We start from the raw sequence: 13,288 nt of genomic DNA, 5'->3' as shown, positions 1-13,288 counted from the left end.
CATATAACACCCTGGTCGGGACTCAGACTGAGCAGATTTCATCATCATCGACCATCCGCCTGCGCCAACATATATATCCATCTTTCATACTCGAGTTCAATCCGTGTCGACGACTGAAATATGAGATCAAGTCCGAGGTCTCGGGTTAAGCAGGAACCGGGGTTTGGGAAGGGATCATTGATGGATTTTCCGGATCGGGCCTCACATATATCAGACTTCACGCCTTCGAGGGCCAGTGCGATGCTGAGTCGGATATCGACTTCACACTTATCAGAATCGACGACACCAACGCCGTCAAGTCGAATCTCATCAGAAGCAATTTCAGAAATTGCCCCGGAAATCGTCGTGTGGACAGAAGACATGGACATGGACCTGGATGACTCAAGCCTGGATGAGGCGGAACATCCTTCCGGCACATTATCGGACCCTGAGTAGGTGATACACTACGGCATCTTTTTCACGATGGTATCCTGGCTTCATGAGATGAATGCTGGGAGGCTCGAGATCGAGTTTAGCTGACCATCGATCAGTTCACCAATGCCCGAGGACGCGGCTGCTCCGTTGGAGACCCTCCGCATCCAGTCACACGATACCCCTCACGAATCTTTCGAGTCGCCGATGACCAATTTGTCTGATCACGACCAGTCTGAGCTTTCATCGGTCCCGCCGTCGGTGTCTAGTAAGGCAACGACCCCTGTTGAACTGGACGGGCATACGGAAGAGTCTATACCGTCAGCAGAGACCCCTCCGGTACGCGAGGCATTGCGACAGACCTTCAACGTGAAGCCGAAGTCGTCCATACCCTCGAATTTATCAAGCTATGAATATGCAAGGCAATGCATAGAAGCAGCCGAGTCATCGAGACTAAACCCGTATGCCCTGCACCAGGAAGAATATCAGATGCTGCGACAACACATCAGCCATGTTCAAGTCACCACGTATCTGAATATCAGGAACGGCATCCTCCGGCTCTGGTACAATAACCCACGTGTTGCAGTGACAAGGAACGAAGCGGTTGGTTGCGCTGGTGCCAGATGGGTTGACGTCGCAAGTATATGTTACGATTGGCTGTTGCGACGCGGATATATCAACTTTGGCTGTGTAGAGTTTCCAGCGACGAACGATCGACAAGAAGAAGAAGACGTAGAGGCAGAAGTCCCGCTTAACAAGAAAAGGATTGTGATCATCGGTGCTGGTATGTCCGGCTTGGGCTGCGCCAGACATTTGGACGGCTTAATACGGCAGTATGAGGATCGTTTCCGGGCGCTTGGAGAACCAGTGCCTGAAATTGTGGTACTGGAAGGGCGTGGGCGAGTGGGTGGAAGGGTCTACTCGAGGGAGTTCAAAACAAAACCGACAATACCACTGCCCGATTTTGACGGGGAACGGTTCACCGCCGAAATGGGCGGCATGATCATCACTGGCTTCGAACGCGGCAACCCGATGAACGTTCTCGTGCGTGCGCAATTGTGCCTCCCATACCGTGCTCTGCGATCGGAAACGACAATTTACGATTCCAATGGCAAGCCGGTGGACTTTGCAAGGGACCAGCTCGTAGAGAGGCTCTACAATGACTGCTTAGATCGCGTCAGCGAATACAAGTTCAAGTCACAGCCCGCCAAGCTTATCGAGGGCAATCGAGACTTGATTGACGAGGCGCGAGACGCCGTGAGTGACGGCCACAGGACAATTCACCAAGCTGAGGAAGCGGTGGCGGCTCTCCCACATGCAACGCCCGTTTCGCAACAAAATGTCCCCGAACGAGTAAACCTGGTGCCGGTCTCGTCAGATAAGCTCACTGGCCGTGTCCACACTCAGCCTGGCACACCAGGTGTACTAAAGGCAACCGAGAAAGCCCAGGCAATGGGGTGGACGTTGAAGACCGGTTTGGCAAACGACGCCAATATCGATCTGAACGAGGCTGTTACTCTGCCAGCGGCCACGCTCGGTTCGGTCATGGACGAAGCCGTCCTTCAATACCGCAACATTGTCGACCTGACTGCCCAAGATCACCGTCTCATCAACTGGCACGTTGCGAATCTGGAATACAGTAACGCTACAAATCTTCATAATCTCAGTCTTGGAGGCTGGGATATTGACGCTGGCAATGAGTGGGAAGGCAAGCACACCATGATCGTCGGTGGCTACCAAAGCGTTCCCAGAGGCCTCATGCACTGTCCCACTCCTCTCGACGTACGCCCGAAATCCGCGGTCAAGAAGATCACGTACCAACCACAGAATAACGGGCGTGCTTCGATTGAGTGTGAGGACGGGACGTCCATCGACGCAGACTACGTCGTTTCGACGATACCTCTGGGAGTCTTGAAACACGGCAACGTCGCGTTCGACCCGCCATTGCCCGAGTGGAAGACGGAAGCAGTCACTCGTATAGGGTACGGAGTGCTCAACAAGCTTGTACTCGTTTATGATCAACCATTCTGGGATACGCAAAGGCACATCTTTGGCGTTCTTCGAGACGCTCCGAACCGCCACAGCCTGAACCAAAGCGACTACGGCTCTTCACGAGGCCGCTTATTCCAGTGGTTCAACGTCACGCAGACCACCGGCATACCGTGCCTCGTGGCCCTGATGGCCGGTGATGCCGGGTTTGATACGGAGCACAGCAGTAACGAGGACCTCATCGCCGAGGCGACAGAGGTCTTACGCAGCGTCTTCGGCCCCGGCGTGCCGTACCCCGCCGAGTCCGTAGTCACCCGCTGGGCCTCGGACAGGTTCGCGAGAGGAAGCTACTCCTCGGCCGGACCGGAGATGCACCCGGACGACTACGACGCCATGTCGCGCCCCATCGGCAACCTCTTCTTCGCTGGAGAACACACAATCGGCACCCACCCGGCTACCGTCCATGGAGCCTACCTCTCAGGACTCCGCGCCGCGTCAGAGGTTCTCGAGTCGATGCTCGGCCCGATAGAGGTCCCGACACCCCTTGTCCGAAGGAAAGGAAACAACGTGTCCAACAAGCGTAAAGAAATGGAGGGACCCAAGGACCCGGAACAAATCCGCCTGGAAGCCTACGAGCTCTCCGCCTGGGAACACACCAAAGCCAAAATCGGCGAGCGGCCCGCACGCCCGGCCAAGGTAGCCGCCAACGCCTACCTCCTCTACAGCCGGGCCTTCTTCGAGGTCGCGCGCACGCGGTGCGAGGAGGAGCGCGCGGCGGCGGCCAGCAGCGGCAACGGCAACAAGAAGAAGACGGCGCCGAACGAGGTGCGCGTCATGACGTCCAAGATGTGGCGGGCCGCCTCGGTAGAAGAGAAGAAGCCGTTCGAGGACGAGGCCGCCGCGCAGAAGACGGCGTACGCCGAGGCCGTAAAGCAGTACGAGGAGACGTCGGCGCGGTGGGATAAAGAGTACGTCGAGACCATGAGCGCGTATCACCGGGAGCACCCGTACGTGCCGCTCCAGCAGAACGGAGGAGGAGGAGGGAGCGGTAGCGGCGGCGGGAATAGTTACAGTGCTGCTACGGCGCGGCAAAGGGAGATTAATGCGCAAAAGTACCGCAGGACGAAGCATGTCAGCTACGCCGAAAGTGACGGCAGCGAGATGGAGTTTTGACGGGGTTGTTTTACCTGACGAGGCGCGGGTGGTATGATGAGGTATTCGTTTTCTATTAAGTGAGGGGTTAGGCCGTTGGCTGTTGTTTTCTAAACGGATTTGCATGGAGGGCAAGGAAGGGTGCATTCGGGGGGCTCGTCTGTGGTGGTGGGAGTCTATTTTTATTTCTCGTTCACGGTGTCGAGGAGTTCTGCATACCCCCCCTCCGTACATGTCATATTTGCTCTCGTTGGAACCTTGAAAGGGTTGTAGTAGACCAGCCTTTTTAAACGTTCTGCACAGTAATACTGTTGCTCCCGTACATAAAGGCACCCTCGTTAAGAGTGTGCAAAACAATAAATGGCAACACGCTCATCAAACGGCACAGATTTCTGAGACTCGGGTTTAAGATAGATGAAAATAACCGATCCATATTCTAGATCAGGATGTATTCGCGAGGATTTGGTACACTGAGGGCTAAACTAGCCGCCCTTGGTAGCTTGATACAAAGGGAAGAGAGGCAATAATCATCTCTATCTGATGCGCGCGCTTTTTTGGCCAAAAAAACCCGCTTTACATGTCCTCGGAGGCAGTGGCACCAGTGATAATCTCAACCAACTCTCCGGTAATGACGGCTTGACGGGTACGGTTGAAGAGAATCTGGTACTTCTGGATCATCTCACCAGCGTTCTTGGAGGCGTTCTGTCATGGCGTGTCAGTTCAAAGTACTATCTTGGACAAGAGTTTATGTCAAGGAGGGTGTTAACGTACGTCCATGGCGTTTCTACGGGCAGAGATCTCGCAGGCGTGACCCTCAGCCAGAGCCCAGTAGATGGAGTTGGCAAGAGCGTACTCGCGGAGGTTGGGGATGAGCTCCTCATCGACCTCGAAGGCGGAGAAGTTGGCTTTGAATGCAATGTTAGTTCAATTCGTTCAGTATATATCTGATTCATGTCGGGGCAAGCTTACGAGACTGGGTGATGGCCTCCTCGGAAAATGCCTCAATAGTGACAGGCTCGTAGCTGGTGGCGTTGATGAACTTGTTGTGGAGGATCTTGATGGAGGAGTAGTCGCCAGCGAGCTGAACGATCTGGTCGGCGATGGCAGAGGCATCAGCAAAGGTGGGGACGTCCTTGCCGACGCCGGCGAAGGAGAGACGGATGTCCTTGGCGTTGGTGCGCTGAAGCTGGGCCTTGCACTTCTCGCCGAGGATGACGAGGTCGGCGGTGGCGTTCTTCTCGGCGAACTCGCGACGGATGGTACGGGAGAGACCAGAGTGAATACCACCGCAGAGACCCTTGTCGGAGGAGCAGATGATGATGAGCTCTCTCTTGCCCTCGCCCTCGAGGGGCTTGGTCTCGGCGGAGTCGAAGACCTCGTTGGAGGTGGCGCCGTAGACGCGAGAGTCAGACATGGCCTTCTGGGCGCGGTTGAGCTTGGTCGAGGCGACAATCTTCATCGTCTTGGTGATCTTCTCGATGTTGCGAATGGACTTGAGGCGGCCTTCGATTTCACGGAGGGTCGCGAAGTTGGCAGCGTTGGTGGGCGCGCTGGCCGTAACTCTGGAAACGCCGCACAATCAGCATGACAGCTCTCTTATCTCATTTCTCCTCTCGCTCGTGTGTTCAATTGGTATCGTTCCCAGCATGTCCCTCGAGTCCCGTCCTCTTTCATCGTTGATGGCCGACCGTCGGCACTGTTCTGACGTGTTGTCCCTTTCCTCCGATTTTCCGAGCTCAGGAAGGTGTGGATTCCGACTTACCGCGAGGGAGCCGCAGCCGCAGCTCGCAGAGCTGGTCTCGCCGCCCGGGAAAGCATTGTGAAGTTTGAGATATTAGGGAGATCGAGCCTCTGCCGTTTGTGGGGAGCAATTGACCACGACCGCTTTCGAGATCAATTGAGGCTGTCGGACGGTGCTTCGGGATAGCGAGATTGGTAGGTTCGAGGTTATTTTCCTCCCCGGCTAGCAGTCTTCGCACCCGACTCCATCCACCTCGTTTTCCCGGCTAACTGAGTTTGACCGGCAGCCGGGTGGCTCAGGAAGGTCACGTGCGCTGTGAAGCTGTGGCGCAGGCTTTGGATTGGTTCAGGCCTTCCTGTGTTCTAGCAGCACCTGCCACCCGCTTACCTGTGCCTACCTACCCGGGCTTACCTAGACAGTTAGACTCCTAGGGGCAGCCCCATTAAGTTTCGCTCGTAGCTAGAAGGTCTTCGACGCCTTTCCCACCCCCGGCCTTCTTTTTTCGTTCCCTCGATCCCTCGAAAAAAATCCTCGTCTTCCCTTTCGATTCGAAGAGACGTGGGTGCCATTCCCTACGTCTTTCAACTCATCAAGTGGCGGCCTTTCCAACCATCCGGCTTTTGCCTCTATATCTACGCGATTCTTCCGCGCGGATCGGCTTCTACAACAACTTTTTCTGCTCCACCAAGCCCCGGTTTTGGACTTTGCGATTCAGTTCTTACTTAACCGTCCGTAAACGTCGCGAACCGAGACCTTTTCCCACCATGAGTTCCTCAGACGACGACGCACCTCTTGCGAGGTCGAACGGACATAGTAAGTACGCTAAGAAACATAAACTTTTGCGCTTTCGGGCGCTTTACCCTTCGCGCCTGCCACTTTACGCCGGACGTGTCACTTTTTCCCTCCTCTCGCCCCAGCGAACCCACCTGACTCGTCGCGTACTTCCTGCATCCTGGCTTTGCCTACGAAACCAAATGAAAACTTAACAGCTTTCTAACCTGATCACCGACAGTTTCTGCATCGAGGATATCGAAAGCCGACGACATCGCCATGGACAGAACCGCCTCCAAGGCACGAGCGGCCCCGCCCGGTCTCTCTATCCGCAATGGACCCGTAGAGGATGACGATGCGATGGATGTCGATGGCCCATCGACGAACGGCAAGCGCAAGTCTCGTTCATCATTGCCCAAGGTCAATTACAAGGACGAAACCGAAGATAGCGACGACGATGCTCCTTTGGTAGGTTACACATGGCAGGCAGACAGACGGTGGCGGACTCCGAGGCTGACAGCGACTCTAGGCCAAGCGACAAAAGACCAAGGTCAAGGCACCAGAAACGGATTCGGACGACGAACCTCTCACTTCGAAGAGGGGCAAGAACCTGCCTCCTTCCTACCGGGAGACAGCTTTGCCCGACGAATCCTCCGATGATGATCAGCCATTGGGCGCCAGGCTCGCGCAAAAGAAGGCGGACATTGAGAAGGCAGCCGCCAAGGAGGCTCGCAACATTCGTGCCAGCGAGGCCAAGGCAAAGAAGGCAACCCCGAAGAAGGCGAAAAAGGAAGAGTCCTCCGACGACGATGTGCCTTTGGCCAGGTCAGGAGCAAAGAAGCGCCAATCGAACGGCGCCAGAAAGTCAAATGGGGTTAAATCCGAATCCGACTCCGATATGCCTATCGCAAGAAAGGCTGCAGCGAAGAAGGCCACCCCGGCCAAGGCTACGGCAGCCAAGGGCAAGGCTGCCGCAGCACCAGCCAAAAAGGGAGCAAAGGCCAAGGCGGAAAGCGAGGCTCCTGAAGACGAGGAGGAGGAAGAGTACGAATGGTGGAACGCCCCTAAGAAGGAGGATGACAGTGTCAAGTGGAAGACCTTGGAGCACAACGGCGTCATGTTCCCACCCGAGTACCAGCCCCTCCCCAAGAACGTCAGACTGCTCTACGATGGCAAGCCGGTCAACCTGCCCGTCGAGGCCGAAGAAGTTGCCGGTTTCTTCGGAGCGATGCTTAACTCTAAGCACAATGTCGACAATCCCGTCTTCCAGAAGAACTTCTTCGACGATTTCAAGGCCGTTCTCAAGGAGTCAGGCCAAGCAACCGACAAGCAAGGCAACAAGGTCGACATCAAGGACTTCATGAAGATGGACTTCGAGCCCATCTTCAATTACTACGAGCAACAGAGCGCCATCAGAAAGAATCGCACAGCTGCAGAGAAGAAGGCAATCAAGGCTGAGAAGGATGAGACGGAAGCTCCCTTCATGTACTGCAAGTGGGATGGCCGCAAGGAAAAGGTTGGCAACTTCCGCGTTGAACCTCCAAGTCTATTCCGCGGCCGTGGCGAGCACCCAAAGACTGGAAAGCTCAAGAAGCGAGTGTATCCTGAGCAAATCACCATCAACATTGGCAAGGACGCCAAGGTTCCGACACCGCCCAAGGGTCACAAGTGGAAGGCGGTTGTTCACGACAACAAGGCTACTTGGCTGGCTATGTGGCAGGAGAACATCAACGGTGCATACAAGTACGTGATGCTTGGCGCTGCCAGTGCAATCAAGGGTCAGAGCGACATGAAGAAGTTTGAAAAGGCAAGAGAACTCAAGAAGCACATCGACAAGATTCGAAGGGATTACACGAAGGATCTCAAGAGCGAGGTCATGGCGGACCGACAAAGAGCCACGGCCGTGTACCTGATTGACAAGTTTGCTCTCAGAGCTGGCAACGAGAAGGACTCTGAGAACGAAGCCGAGACCGTCGGCTGCTGCTCCCTCAAGTATGAGCATATCACCCTACGCGAGCCCAATACCGTCATCTTCGACTTCCTCGGAAAGGACAGTATTCGATTCTACGATGAGGTCACTGTTGAGAAGCAGGTCTTCAAGAACTTGAAGCTCTTCAAGAAGTCGCCCAAGACTGACGGTGACGACATTTTCGACCGCCTGACCACTACGCAGCTGAACAACCATCTCAAGAACTACATGCCGGGCCTGACAGCAAAGGTGTTCCGTACCTACAACGCGTCCTTCACCATGTCCACTCTCCTTCAGAAGCTTGTCGATCACAAGAACCTGACGATTGCGGAGAAGGTGAAGCTGTACAACGACTGCAACCGTGAGGTAGCCATTCTTTGTAACCACAAGCGCACTGTCGGTGCTGCCCACGAGGCACAAATGGAGAAACTCGGCGACCGCATCAAGGGCCTCCGGTATCAGCAATGGCGCCTGAAGCAGATGATGCTTCAGATCGACAACAAGGTGAAGAAGAAGAAGGGTGCCGAATACTTTGCTCGCCCCGAAGAGTTGACCGATGAGTGGATTCTCGAGCACCAAAAGTTCTTGGTGGAAGAGCAGCGCACCAAGATTGAGAAGAAATTCCAAAAGGATAACGAGAAACGCCTGGCCGATGGCGAGAAGCCGTTCCCCGATAAGGAGCGTAAGGAGCGCCTTAAGGCTGCGGACGAGCTCGCCGCCAAGTTCAAGAAAGAGAACAAGTCCAAGAAGGTCGAGCCGGAAGGCCGAGGCCCTACGGTTGAGAAGCTTGTTGAGCAGGCCAAGAAGATTGATGACAGAGTGAAGACTTTGGAGCTTCAGGCTGCTGATCGTGATGGCAACAAGGAGGTTGCCTTGAGCACCTCTAAGATCGTAAGTTATTCGCTTGGCTGAAAATATTTCACAGCTAACATATTCCAGAACTACATTGATCCGCGCCTTACGGTTGTCTTTGCCAAGAAGTTTGACGTTCCTATTGAGAAGTTCTTCTCCAAGACGCTGCGCGAAAAGTTCAGCTGGGCCATCAAGTCTGTTGAGGATGATGACTGGGAGTTCTGATCGCGTTCTTTCCAGAACTTCAGTTGCTTTGCTGAACCAACCCCATCGTATCTCGTCACTTTTACTGTATTTGTTTGTTTGTACCAAAAGCATTTCTATTTCAGCATTTTACCCCGGGCCTGGGACGTCCTGCCAGTTAGGGACCACTCTACGCGATGGCCTAACTCGGTATCTGGAGAAAGTTACTCAGGACGGCAAGGAGAAAAAGGTATATATCAGCTGCGGTTGAGGGCGCGAGGAAGTGCCAATGCATACAGCGAAGAGATGGGGTGTTGCTTAAAGAGATAAAACGGAGCTTTTGTAGAGAACGGTGACATGGGGGCCACCGTCCGCCGGTTACGCCTTTTTGCTATAGAGCCACAAATAGGCCACAGCAGACTAGACTAGCTTAGTTAATTAAAACAACAGCGAATTCAGCAACTCAGAGTGTCGCATAGATGTGATGTCAGGCTTCAACAAGTCGTTCCCCAAAGGTTGGGGTTCGACAATAGGTAGCATGTCTTCATTGCTTACGGGGACATGGCACGGCTGTTGTGCTATGCCAAACCCAACCAAAGGCCAAGAACACGAAGCGGAGTAGACTTTCGAGGTGGTTGCAGAATGTTGATGGTGTGGCGGGCTGGTGGTTCAATGTCTGAGGGAATTGAGGCTTGTAAACCTGTACCTCCATGTCACTCAGTTGAACGGCATTTACAGAACAAAAACGGCTTCTACGCCATACCCAATCTAAATGAGTCAATGAAATAAAGTGCAAAATGAACAATGAGTGCCACCGATTGAGATTTGTAGGAGGCTATGGGAAAATAGACCAAAAAGCAAAAGATATCGACGTTGGCCTGATTCGAACAGACGCTCCCGAAGGAACAAGATTTCTAGTCTTGCGCATTAGACCACTCTGCCACAACGCCTCATGTGTTGTTCGGACGGTAAAGTCATTCTAGTTGCCTAGCCGTCCCAAACCCACTCTGATTCCTCCGTCCGGGCTGCCCGCTCCTCGAAGCGACGACGAGAAGTCACAATCCAAAGGGATCAACTCGGTTGGATAAACTGCTTTCCGATCCATTCGCTTCGGGTGATCCTTCACGCAGGACATTGCTGCGTCTATTCTATTTACAAAAGTAATGCGTCTTATACGTTTCAAATCCAATTCGTATGGTTTCCCGTCCCTTGATGCTCCCCAAACGCCGTCCAATGCATAGGCTTCTTTTCAATGTGAGCCGTCCGTTTTTCTAATATCGTGCCTCCAGAAACCAGCAAATGTTCTTCCACCACATATATCCATTACGTCATGTTAAAAAATTCCGGGGAAAAAAAACACCTCTCCAGGCGGAGGGGGAAAGCGTATCATGACATCTTCTTCTACCGCCCCATCAAAGCGAAAATACCGACAGCAAACGACACCACCAAGACCAGACACGAAGGGCGCACCGAGCTGCCCGCGCCGTCGGGAATAATCTTGCCCTCGGACGTCATGCGCCATCCGTCCGGCACAGAACCGCCCGTAGGTCTCGCGCTCGCGACCCAAGGCCAACCCGTCTGTGTAGCGGAAGCCGACTCGTCGGCGCCGATACCGCCGCGCGGCACCGTGGGCGCGGGGGAACCCGTCTCAGCGGCCGCGCTGGCCGTGTAGGTGACCTGGCTCGCCTTCCCCAGGTTCCCGTTGACCTGGCCGTCGACAGCCTGGATGGAGCCCCAGTTGCCCGTGGTGTCGGTGTACTTGTACTCTTTACCCGTCGAGTAGTCCGTAATCGAAACGTCCTTGACGACCATGTGGAAGGGCCCCTTGGAGAAGTCCGTCGGTCCGCGGGCCCAGTCGATCGTGCCGGCGGCGTTGGCCGGGTCGCCACCGGACCAGGAGCCGAATTTGACCTGCATGGGCGACTGCGGGTACTGGTTTGTATCGGCCTCGGATTCCTTCAAGGTGCGGACGACGGTGCCGTCGACGGAGAAGACGATGCGCTCCGAGGTCCAGTCGATGGTGTACTTCATGAAATTCTCCTGGTTGTTCTTGCTGGTCTGGTGGAACTGGCCGCGGTTGTAGGTCGTCACGTCGCCTTTACCAAAGTAGTTTGACTGCACCTCTGTCGGGTCGGCGCCGAGCCACTCCATGTCGATCTCGTCGAGGGTGTCGGACTGCAGGACGAGGGAGCTGACGATGCCGGCGCCGGTGGCGGCTTTCAGGGTGATTTCGACGCGGCCGAACATGATGTAGAAGAGGGACATGAGTTGCGGCGCCTGGCCCGAGGCGGCGACGCTGAAGGTCACGCCGTCGGAGCCGTAGGTTGGGTTACCTGATGCGGCGAAGGAGTTGACGGCGCCCTGGGTGAAGTCGACGTGGATGGCCATGCCGAGAGCTGTGTCGGCGGGACATGTTGCTGGAGAGCGGGGATAGGTTAGTACCTCATGTTGCTTGTTGGTGGCATCGTGTGACGGTAACTAAGACTTACTTTGTTGGAGGGGGTTACACGATGAATACGTCTGAGCTGAAGCTGTTGTTGCCAACGCCGTCAGGCCGGCAAATAGTCTCCTTGAGAAGAGCATTGCGTGATTTGGATGTGTGAGGGTTCCACCGCAGAGAACCAGTGGAGGGTAAGGGTGTTACAGACTCGGGAGGTCGAGGGTGAAGTCGTCGGTGGAAGAGAGGAGGAGAGGTTTAACTCAAGTCTCCTCCCACTTGAAGAGAATCTCCAAGTCGAACCGCCGTGGAAAAAGAAAAAATAGCCCGCTGCGACCTAAAGCCAAGGCCGGTTGGGAGCTGGCGACGTCACAGGGAAAGAAGATGCAGACAAGGATCCGTGTAAGTCCGTGGCACGTCGCACTTGGGCAACACGAGGGGGTGGGTGGACAGGAGTAAGCGTGAGGTACTGTAGGTAGGGAGAACTGACAGCAGCAAGAACAAGGAAAATTGTACATCACACGGGCGGGCCGTGATAGAATGGCAGCGGCAGATTGGTGTTATATGATCTGAGCTGTCTGCATGTTCCCAATCATTTCCCATGTGCCCAGCCACTGGCAGCTGCAGTAGCGTCATCGGGCCGCGCAGGGCCCTTTTTCCCTCTTGTCCTCTGGGGTTCCAAGCAGTTTTTTCGGGCCTTGGGCCTTGGAAAATAGTCCAAGAGAATTCATCACCCCATGCGCCGCCTACGGTCTACCTTGCCTAGTACCTTACTACCTACCAAGAGGGTGTGGGGGGATGGTCGATGGGTGGAAATGAAGGGACATCAACATCGAGATGTTTTCCATGTTTTTCTTGCACTGGACGAAAGGCAATCAGTGGCCGTTGTTCCGCGGTGCCGCTACGTGGTGTTCCCTGTTCGTTGTCCGTCCAACTCGGATTGGCTGTCCTGGAAAGAAAGTTGAGACGAGGGGAGGTTGGGATGAATTCAAAGGTTCTGATTGGTTGGTGCATAGCGTTGAAAATGGCGTGGCTGGTGAACGACGGGTGGCTGGGGCTCCGCCAGACCCTTGGCGTCAGGACTCAGGACCCGTTGACTCGGTGCCAGAATCTCGTGAGACCCCTCTTCCGCAGCAACCTCCAAGGATTAGTAGAAGTCAAGGTAGCTGAATGGGGAGTAAATCTCTGACGATGATATTCAGGTACAAAGTACGCAAGACGGGGGCTCGGGATGCGGGACGCGAGGCCTCGCATGAGTGTGGGATACCTACGAGTCGGTAGGGGGCCTTCTTCGGGCTTCGATGTCCACGGGCGCCGGCTCTCACATCCGGGTTCGTGACGATTGCGCATCCGAACGTCTGGCGGACAGGTGTCTCGGACGGGGGGCGCAGGCAGCTAACGGTGACTGACACTTACATGCCCGTGACGCATGGAAGCCGTTGCGCTATCTGGGATTTCCGTGCGCTGGCGTGTTGGACTCGATGAAAGGCCAGGCATCTGTGCTCTTGGTAAAGAAGCACATGAATCAGTCTCGAATGCCGTTCATCCCGGACAGATACTCTGTCCATTATGATTCTTATCTCGTTTGACCCACTGCTATGCGTGAACTGACACCCGGTTCTCGATGGTCCCGCCAACCGGCCGACGGCCAAGTACCCCCGGACAGGCTCCAGTCTCGGGTATCCACCCGGAGCCGGACTGGACCCGCCATCTCTCTCCGCAACCGGCGTCACGCGATCCATCCTCAACAGGCCGGTGATTCCCCCCTTCCCTCCCCGCAATC

At 54.9% G+C, this 13,288-nt stretch overlaps 4 protein-coding genes across 4 annotated transcripts; 2 read left to right on the top strand and 2 right to left on the bottom strand.

The window, feature by feature from the left end:
- Positions 1-120: 120 nt before the first annotated feature.
- On the top strand, positions 121-3,573 carry CPAR01_09759 (flavin containing amine oxidoreductase; the record flags this gene model as incomplete). The annotated part of the gene is made up of 2 exons (XM_060494023.1): positions 121-431; positions 531-3,573. The coding sequence occupies 2 exons, from the start codon at positions 121-123 to the stop codon at positions 3,571-3,573; spliced, it is 3,354 nt and encodes a 1,117-aa protein (XP_060348153.1).
- Positions 3,574-4,125: 552 nt separating this feature from the next.
- CPAR01_09758 (ATP synthase F1) lies at positions 4,126-5,370 on the bottom strand (the record flags this gene model as incomplete). Its single annotated transcript, XM_060494022.1, has 4 exons — positions 4,126-4,254; positions 4,324-4,457; positions 4,522-5,114; positions 5,315-5,370. 4 exons carry the CDS (start codon positions 5,368-5,370, stop codon positions 4,126-4,128), a joined length of 912 nt encoding a protein of 303 aa, XP_060348152.1.
- Positions 5,371-6,057: 687 nt separating this feature from the next.
- On the top strand, positions 6,058-9,110 carry CPAR01_09757 (eukaryotic DNA topoisomerase I; the record flags this gene model as incomplete). The annotated part of the gene is made up of 4 exons (XM_060494021.1): positions 6,058-6,106; positions 6,306-6,532; positions 6,594-8,924; positions 8,973-9,110. 4 exons carry the CDS (start codon positions 6,058-6,060, stop codon positions 9,108-9,110), a joined length of 2,745 nt encoding a protein of 914 aa, XP_060348151.1.
- Positions 9,111-10,469: 1,359 nt separating this feature from the next.
- On the bottom strand, positions 10,470-11,651 carry CPAR01_09756 (glycosyl hydrolase family 16; the record flags this gene model as incomplete). The annotated part of the gene is made up of 2 exons (XM_060494020.1): positions 10,470-11,485; positions 11,558-11,651. The coding sequence occupies 2 exons, from the start codon at positions 11,649-11,651 to the stop codon at positions 10,470-10,472; spliced, it is 1,110 nt and encodes a 369-aa protein (XP_060348150.1).
- Between the last annotated feature and the right edge of the window lie 1,637 nt (positions 11,652-13,288).

Source organism: Colletotrichum paranaense, assembly GCF_030867605.1.
Source record: "Colletotrichum paranaense strain IMI 384185 chromosome Unknown Scaffold_7.1, whole genome shotgun sequence".
Taxonomy (NCBI): Eukaryota; Fungi; Ascomycota; class Sordariomycetes; order Glomerellales; family Glomerellaceae; genus Colletotrichum; species Colletotrichum paranaense.
The sequence above is the reverse complement of the archived record's forward strand: the minus strand, read 5'-3'. Positions and strand labels throughout refer to the sequence as shown.